The sequence below is a fragment of the Pteropus alecto genome, unplaced genomic scaffold, assembly GCF_000325575.1.
Source record: "Pteropus alecto unplaced genomic scaffold, ASM32557v1 scaffold8, whole genome shotgun sequence".
In the NCBI taxonomy this organism is placed as follows: domain Eukaryota; kingdom Metazoa; phylum Chordata; class Mammalia; order Chiroptera; family Pteropodidae; genus Pteropus; species Pteropus alecto.
This window is the reverse complement of record NW_006494609.1, coordinates 14373342-14382831: the sequence shown is the minus strand read 5'-3', so window position 1 is coordinate 14382831 and position 9490 is coordinate 14373342. Positions and strand designations below refer to the sequence as shown.

Below are 9490 nucleotides of genomic sequence, written 5' to 3'. Positions count from 1 at the left end.
GTAAATATATTAAAAACCACTGAATTGTATACTTTTAAAGGATGAATTTTATGGTACATAGATTATATCAAGAAAAAGAGTATAAGAAAGATCATAATACATGTGTATATATAGAATATGTAATTGTATATAATAAGGAATATTATGCTTAATTTCGAAAAAAACATACATATAGCTCTCAATTTTTTTAACTATATCTCTGCATCCATATGGTGAGAAAAAATTCAGGATGGAAATACAAAGTGTTAATTATATTTTCAGGGTAGTAGGGCCACTTGCTATCACAAATTTTATTCAATAAATAGCATTTCTTTTATAATCAGAAGAAACTCTTGTAACAATAGGACTAGGTTGCCTGTTGAGGCAATGAGCTTCTTGTCATGGGAAGTATTCCCAAAAGTTTGAGAGTCACCAGATACAGACACCTACAATGTATGACCCAGTCCTTTTAACTAAGATATTAGCATTTTATAATTGCTTTTTCATTTATGTTCTATTTTTTAAATAATCCATTATCTCAAATCTTCATCGGTACTAGTTGGTGTTGGGGGGAGGGAATTCATCTTTTACTATAAAGCATAGTAATTTAAAAAGATCATAACTTGAAGAGTATACTACGAGTCAAAATCAGAAAGAAAATTAGTTTAAAAGCAAACTACATGCTTATAAGCAGCCAGAATGTAAAAAAAAAATGTTGTAAGAAAATACTTAAGAAATTTTCTAACGAGGAGGAAACGGGGGTTTTCCCTTTCATCTTTGTAAGAATGAAAATAAAACTTTAAAAGGTGACATTTGAAATACTGAGCGTGTACACATTCACTCCAAAGGTTGCTGACACACAGGCAGAACGTAAATAGTTCATATGAGGAAGATTGCCACCTTTTTTTTAACCCAAGTTCAGGAATTGTCAGCCATGAGATGGGAAGCCAGCCAGCGCCTCCGCCTTGTCAGGTCTCCCATGGGGCGCTGGAGCCTGCGCTAACTCCGCCCACTGCCTGGCAGAGTTGAGGGCAGTGGGAGAGGAGATGCACCAAGCTATAAAAAACTTGAAGTTTTATTTCCTTCTAAGGCATCCTGACACTGGGTGATCCAGCCCCCAGTGCCCAGGCAAGTTCAGCTCAAATCTGGGAGAGTATGTGTGTGTGTGTTTTTCCTGAGCCAAAGCTGCCAAAAAACCAGACGACGTTGTCACTTGGACTGAATCTCTTGCAGGCCGAATGGTGGCTTCCTATTTCCGTCCTGGGAGGAGTATGGAAGTCACTTAATGCTCAGTTTCTCTGACCCATGTTCCAATATTACATCACATCCTTAATAGCAAGCTTACCCTCCATTCCACCCCCAACATGGGGCTGCTGAGATTTTAAGAATCCCATTTGTCATCTCAAAGCATATGGCACTCCTACACAATTTTGCCTCCCACCCTTTAGGCTGCAATTTCAATTTAAACAAGTGGTGCCAAGCTGAGCTGGTCAGAATCCTAGAAAGCCACAGCTAGAAGGTACTTGGTCCAATTATCTTTTTACCAAGGAAGAAACTGAGGCTCAGAGATGGTAGAGAACCTGCCCAAAGCTAGAGGGACAGACCCAAAAGGAGAAGCCAGGCCTTAAAATCTCAAGAGGGACTCTGTATCCACGATGGTGTCCACATCCTTGTAGTCCCAGCTCCTGTATACAGGAGGGGCTATTTAAATGCTTTCCAGAGATGTCTGAAGCTTTGTGGTCAAAGTAGGGGCTTACCCTGTGATCATTCCTTCTTTTCAGCCCTCTTACTGCTTCTGTGCAGTGGAGGGAAAAAATGGGTTAGGCAGCTCGGAAAATATCCTTCTGGAAGCAGGTGGAGCCTAGAAGCAGTCTCTCCTGCTAGAGAAGCCCATGTGGGACAGCACTGAAGGGGAACGTTTCAACTCCAAGGTTCTGAATGAAAGTTGCAACCCACTCCGTTTTCCTCGGCTGCCCTGCTCTCAACAGTAGAGGCATGTGCTTGTGATTTAAAATTCCCATCTTATTTTTAAAGTATATTTCTTTACACAATTCCTAAAGAGATTTAGATTAATGCTGAGGTTAACAGGAAGTGTTTTTATGTACATTTTCTGCATAAAGCAAATCTGGATACATTAAGAGGCCTAGAGATTGTGTTAAAATGTGTTATTAACACCCGAACTACTTAAAACTAGAGTCGGGTTGCAGTGGGATGTGTCTATGGTTTTTCTGGTCCCTCCTGCTCACCTACCAAACTAGGGCCCAGAGGTAGAATTACATCCGAGGGCAGGTATATCTTGTTCATTGAGCAAAAGGGATTGAAAGCTACGCAAGCTAAAAACCTACACAATTCGCAGTTAGAGATGAAAGGCTGCAGAAATGTTTATTGAATACAGTGCCAGATTTATAAATAAAACTTATTTACAGTTTCCATAAGAGTTGGTCCCCCATCAGAGAGGTGGTTAAATCTCCAGTTTATCTCAAGATTTACAGAAACGTTCAAGTCCATCTCCTTTACAGATCGCCACCATCTTTGCTACAGACATGTTTAATGAACATTATAATAGAGCTGGAGAAAGTCCACACACTCCACCCATGCCACTACCTTCGTACTCCAAGGGATACAGACAGCAAAGAATTTCTGTCTCCTATAGAACAACTTTAAGGGATTAAAAAAAAGAATAGTTAACTGCCAGCGGAAGGGATAGATTAAGACACATTCGTGGAATCTAGTCACTGCCAAAAGGATAAATTTAGAATATACAGTAAAAGGATTATTTAGGATATACAATAATTAATTCAAATGTTTGAAATAATTGAATGAACAAAGAGCAGATTGACCAAATTTACATTCTTCGTTTAGGAAAAAGTTCCCAGTATGCTGAGGGGCGAATAATATGCTGCTACTCTGACAGGCCATAGCAGTGCTAGGCCTACTGGACAGCCAACTCATTACAATATGGTTACAAGTACAGTCAGACATGCATTTATAAAGAGAATATAAAAATATGTACAGTAGCTAATTTTCAATGTGTTTAAGTTGCCGAAAGACACCAATTAAAGTGTGCAAAAATTCATTTGTCAAAAATCAGAAAAAGCCCTCCTCGGCAACCATGCCTTAAAAGCCCATCTGAAACAAGATACATTTGCCTTGCTCAACACCTACCCCAAACAGATGGAGAACAAAATTATGAAAGTGTTTGCCAAGTACTCAGCAGTTTTTTATGGCAAGTCTCAGGCTCAAGCGGGATGCCAGTTAAACTAGTCACTTTATATATATATATAAATATGTATGTATATATATATATAAGTATATATGTATATTTATAGAGCAGTTAGAACTAGGGGCAAGAGTTTACAAGAAGATGCTAACCAACTTGAGAGTACTGCCACAACACCCAGCTATTTACTCACAAATTCACACGCAGACTGCAAACACCTAACCCCTGGGCTCGCCGTCCCCTCAAATGCCAGAAGGGCTACAGCAGACTGGGCTGCACCTCTGCGCCAAAGTAGAACTCGGCATCCCTGGTTAAATCTCCGCAGACACCGGGGAAAAGGTTTCTGGTTCCTATACAGCATCCTGACCATAGAAGAATCTGATTCTAAAGGTAGTCTTCTGAGAAAGACTGTGGGACCACTAAAATGGAGTCCACCCAGCTTCTAGAACAAGACTTGGTTGAAAAGGTAAGAAAGAAGGCAAAATTTTCAAAAACAAGTCAGATCACCCTCAACCCTCTGTGAAACAACCAAGAGGTCATCTACCATAGGCCTGAGACTGGGTTGACAGCCAGGCTACCGGACCTCCCTGCAAGAAACATCCAGGTCGCTAATTAATTTGAACCAGGAGCCCTCAGTCCAATCTCACCAGAACCCCTAAGGTATTCTTAGGTGTTCCTTCCAGATTCAGGGAATTGTGAAAGCCAACCCTCGCTCACGACGTCGACCTCTCCTCTACCAACCACTGAGTGTAAGCACCAGCAGCAGAGGAAGATGGGTGGGGGGCTCCTCTCCACTGCTCTGACCCACCCCTCTGGCAGGAAATCTAACAAGCTGCAAAATGCCAGAAAGACGGGGAGTAGGAGAGGGAGAAGCCAAGGGTCTCTATAAATCAGCCCTGAATGCACCCATTTGGCTGCCAAGGGCTTCTCACTGCCTCGCTAGCAGCCTGCCACTGTTCCCTGGCAAATTAAAACCTCCCACACACACACTTCAAACCCAAATCTTGCTAATAAGATACAACCAGTTAACACTCTGAAAAATGCACATCTAGCCTTCATTTCAAAAGAAGTTCTGCACTAAATGCAGTAAGCCTTTTAAGGGGGCTTTTTCAAAGCAGCCCAACCCCACTGCAAAAACCAGTACCAGGGTCTCTTAGTTTTGGTTACAGTTTTATAATTAGATATGAAATGCCCTCTTGGTTAGAATTTGACTTTCAAGCTAAGGGCTACCATTAGTTCTTAGGGGAAAAAGAGCAAAGTCAATTCAACTTAAAAAGTAAAAGGAGGCTAAGGTAATCATAAATTAAAAATTGTGAATCAAATAATGACTGGTAGTCTTTTAGGCATAAAGACTGGCTTAGAAAAGTGACTACTGCTTCTACCACACACAGCAAAGACTGAATTACAGACACACTAAATTATGTCTCCTGCACAGATGGTCTCAAGTAGTTACATAAAACAGGTAATCAGCAGCACAACTGAGAAGAACCCCTAAATACATGCTTGAGAGAAAGTGGATTTTTTTCCTTAAGAGCTCTGCCCAGATAATCATTAAGTTACCAAGATTCAGTCTCCCCTCCCCACCCCCCAGTGAAAATACAATAGAGCTACACGTCCATAAACATGAAGCGATCGGCATCTGCTTGGTTTAGGCAAGGTCTCAGGCTCAGAGGTTGGTGCTTGAATGCCGGAAGGTAGGGAACCCCAAGGCTGGGCTGGGGGGCATTTAAAGGTACACTGGCCTCCCCTCCGACTGCCTTGTCCCCGTATAGATCTCAGCTTTACAAAGCATTTAACACCACTTTAAGTTAATGGTCTTTTTATTGGAAAAAAAATAAAATAAAAAGACTAGCATTTACAACTTGGAATGGACGTAAATCGTGATTTCTTGAACAGCAATGTTGATGGTTGTGCTGAAGTCCACAGCCACAGCCTACCTCTGCCGGCTCCAAGTCATGGTTCGGAAGGTTTTAAAAACAGAGAGTCCAAAGATGCTCCCTTGGTAAAAGTTTCTTTTTAAAAATTTGTGTGAACGGTGACAGCCTGACACCCATTTCGCTCTAGTACAATGCAGACAACGCTAAACCAACACACGTGGGCATGCCACCAGGGTGTGTCACCATCACCAAGGGTCAGGGCACATGGAAGTACAAGAGGACCAACCTGCTAGTGGGACTACGTCTAGACAGTTTATCCTTCACCCATTTTTCTACACACATCCTGAGGTAAACCAATTTTAAATGTGTTTGCTTTCAGTAAACCAGCGATGACAATTTATACTAACAAACTGAACTAGAACCCATTTGACGTGGTTTTGAATTTGTTTTTTCATTTTTCGTTTTTAATACAAATGCCTGACTGTGCTCAATTGTCAAGCTGCATGCATGAAAAACTGGCCAGCCCAAACAGTGTATTAATAATCATTAGCAAATGGAACTGCGAGGAGTCCACTAAGTGCTTCCTTATCGTTAAGGTAGTACAAGTATTTATATACTGTAAAACTGAGGTGTAGCTTGATCTTTAGGGGACAGGACCACCAACCAATACATGCAGATTGTTTTGTGTGTGTGGACAGAAGGTACTTTTGACATTCAGTTTTGCTATATAGAAACAGAATGAGTAAATGATTTTTTTTTTTTTTTGCAAGAGGTAAGTAAAAGATTCAATTTGATTCTTCTAGAGGGGGGGAAAGGAGTTGAAAGTAGGTCTTCATTTTGCAGTCATCATCTGTACGAATTCTGAAAAGACATAATCATAACTTTCAGTTACCTTCAAAAGCAGCCTTAATGAACACAACATCTCTACTATGCATAAAAAAATCAGTGAATGTCTTGTGAAGCCGTTAACTTGTTTATATCCGTAAAAGGAAGATTAAAAACTAAGCTAAGAATTGTTGTGTTTTACCTTCATAGTTGACTTGTCCATCTCCATCAATATCTGCTTCTCTGATCATTTCATCTACTTCTTCATCTGTTAGCTTCTCTCCTAAGTTTGTCATGACGTGACGTAGCTCTGCCGCACTGATGTACCCATTGCCATCCTGTGAACATTCAGCGATTATTACTGACAGTGACTGATAGTGTGGGCAGGGATAGTGCCCTCGAGTTACTGCTGACTCTGCTCTCATCGACAAGCCTCTGACCTCCAGTTCCCACCTCCACCCACCACATACGTGCAGTCGACAAACTCAGAAAACACACAGGCTTTCAAAAGCTAACAGAAATCGAAAGTAACAATCAAGAACCTTAGTTCAAATTTTCTCTATTTATTCTGTTTACCCTCACTCGATAAGGTTACTGCAATAAGTCAGGATATTTGAAAGGGAGATTTTAGAGGCTCAGGCAGTTAGGGAAGAACGAGAACAGACTGTTGAAGCTTTTAGAAATAGCAAAAAAGCCGTACAGAAGTATCATCTGCAACGTAGATGCAGGATTACCTTGTCAAAGACTCGGAATGCCTCGCGGATCTCTTCTTCACTGTCTGTATCTTTCATTTTTCTAGCCATCATAGTCAAAAATTCTGGGAAGTCAATGGTGCCATTGCCTCGAATTAAAAAATAAAAAGCTCATGTAAAATAAATGCTCCAGTAATGCTCCTCCACAGTAATAATTTTAGAACTTCACAGAATAAGCACTTTGCTAGACAAACTGATAATTTTATTAGGTTGAACGATTTGCAGGTCTAAACTACTGAAGTACTTCACAGAGCAATTTCACATAACTCAAACTAATAATCAATGCTCTGGATAGCATTTAATGACGCAAAGGAAACTGCATATATGGACCCTTGACCACTGAAGGGGTCTGTACAGTTCAAGAGAAAAAAGCACACAGCACGGCAGGCTGAATCTTTCCACTCCCAAGGGAAGCACCGGAGAAGCAGTCGAGATTGTCTCCCCCATACCCCTGCCCCCACTCCAAGTCGGGGCAATCACTGGGCTCCAACTCTGCCTTGGCTAGTGATACTGGTCAAGGCCCAGATTTCGGCCACCCAGAGCACAAAATGTTTTTAGGGATGAAAAGGATCATGAGGGAATAAACTGACTCTATTATGCCATAAACCATAAAGTTTTAGAAACTGTCTTCTACAGGGGGCATGACATTTCTCAGCCACATTATGACGATTCAGTCACCTAATCGTTTTCTCCCCAACTCAGTATCTTTAGTTCCCATTAAGGGCAAAGCTCAGAAGTGTTTGCACAGCTCAGACCATTAACTTCTAGGAAACCATGTCAGAAGAATCTGTTCTATGGCCAGGGTTCCAAACAACTTCTCTAAAACTGAGATATCAATCAAACCCCAAAGACAAAGCATCCAATATATAATGTAGCTTAAATAAAAAAAAATTAAAAGAAAAAAAGCCTTGGGTTAAGTTATTCATTTTCACCAATACTTTCAAATTAAAATAGTAACTCAGAGATCCTTTCAAGTCCTTTTGGCCTCTAAAATTTTAAAGTATTATTGATATTTATGCAAGTCAAAATTATTTGGAGTGTTATCTCACAGTGATATAGAGATGTCCTTAGGCATCATATTTATTCACCGGGAATACTAGATTTTGTCGCCTGGGACAACCTCTCTCTCTCGTTCCATACAATCTAAAGGCCTGATACACTATGCCGGTCCCCAAGCCCAGTTTCCCAGGGTTTATACAAAACAGGAGAGAGCCACTCTATATTTCCACTCTATATGGCTGATCATCTTATCAAACTAGAGAGAATGAGGGACCTTTTTCTAAAACAATATTAAGGATGGAAACAGACCTCAGAAGCAGTTTGAATAGACTGAAACCATTGTTAAAGAACTTAACCGAAGCCCCTGCTTCTAAATGCACATGACCGGACAAGTGTAACTCCACTTTATCACCTTTTGATTCTATATTTAATGACTACTATCAAGGCAACCATCTAGAAAGTAATCCAGATCCAAGTTGTTTATTCTTTGCTCGCCTTTTAAAAGCTTATTAAGTTCTACAATGCTATATAGTATATTTACTAGTACATATATATGGTTTCCAAAAATACATTTCTTTTGGGGGGAGGGAGTGGCCAAAAACTGTTTACTGATGGAAGAGAGTAAACAATAAAGTCTATCATCCAAAGAGTCCAGAGGAATGAATGACCAATCGGTGACGAACTACTACAGGGGTCACTGTTTGTTCCTTCTTGCTCCATGCCTTATACATCGCCTTCTATTAGGTTCTGTCGCTCTATTCCCCAGTCAGCATGTACCCCACCTTCAAGCCTCACGTGACCTTCAAAATTCTCTTCAATAAACACATTTTTGGCTCACACTGTATCCAATTCTATGCAAATACTTAAGAAGAGTGCTCTTCGCCCACTTTGCTTGGTGTTTTTCTGCTCCTCTTAGAGACAGGAAGCTTTTTTCAAAGGTCTATGGCTATTTATTTTTTACATCCCCACAGAACTCAGTGCAGATTCATGGGCCAGTTGATAAAAGATTGAGCTGTAGGTCACAGCAGGTAGAAAAGAACAATACAGTGATCCGATCCAGGAAATGTTCTAGACATTGAGCAGGGTGAAAGGCAGGTCCATAATCTTCTGTTTTAATTGTCAATGGCCATTAAGGCAACCACAAATGTACCATCTGTACATTTGCTTTGTTCTGGGGACGTGAAAGACAATCTCCCAACATGTCTGAACGTGAATTACACAACAGTGGCACTCATTCATAGTTCTAAAGCCCTTACCGTCAGCATCCACCTCATTGATCATATCCTGCAATTCGGCTTCTGTTGGGTTCTGACCCAGTGACCTCATGACAGTTCCAAGTTCCTTTGTTGTGATGGTGCCATCACCATCTTTGTCAAATAGAGAGAAAGCTTCCTTGAATTCTGAAAACAAAAGTTTACCTTTTAGAATAAATGTCTTTACCCAACCCAGCCACAATACACACTTTCCTAGGGCTGGCCAAGCAAGCTGTCCAAGGTGTTTAAGTTCTCAAAAACTGCCTGGACTCTATTGAAATAAAGAGCACAAAAGTCCTGCTGGACTGACCTTTATATCCATAAAGCAAACATTGCTCCTAGTAACCAGCTCCATAAAACCACAATAGACTCACATTTTTAAAGGCTAAACTTGAACACGTTTAAATCAGTCCTAAGTCCAATGTGACAAGTGAAGATTGGTCCATGTGTTCCCTTAAAGTCTCTTCCCATTAAATTTGTACACATGAGAATGCCTTGTCTCATATCAATTTGAAGAAGTTACTAGAACTGTACATTCCCAAGTCACCAGTATGTTTTCTCTACATGGCATTCAGATTTTTCCAA

General features: G+C 40.6%; 1 protein-coding gene across 1 annotated transcript in view; it reads right to left on the bottom strand.

The window, feature by feature from the left end:
• Positions 1–2335: 2335 nt before the first annotated feature.
• The window catches only part of CALM1 (calmodulin 1), a 10731-nt gene continuing 3576 nt past the window's right edge, over positions 2336–9490 (bottom strand). Inside the window, exons 3-6 of the mRNA XM_006925526.3 lie at positions 8909–9052; positions 6636–6742; positions 6104–6239; positions 2336–5937 (exon numbers count right to left, since the gene is read on the bottom strand). Of these exons, the coding sequence (XP_006925588.1) occupies positions 5909–5937; positions 6104–6239; positions 6636–6742; positions 8909–9052 (416 nt within the window). The 3' untranslated portion in view covers positions 2336–5908. The remainder of the gene's footprint in view (positions 5938–6103; positions 6240–6635; positions 6743–8908; positions 9053–9490) is intronic.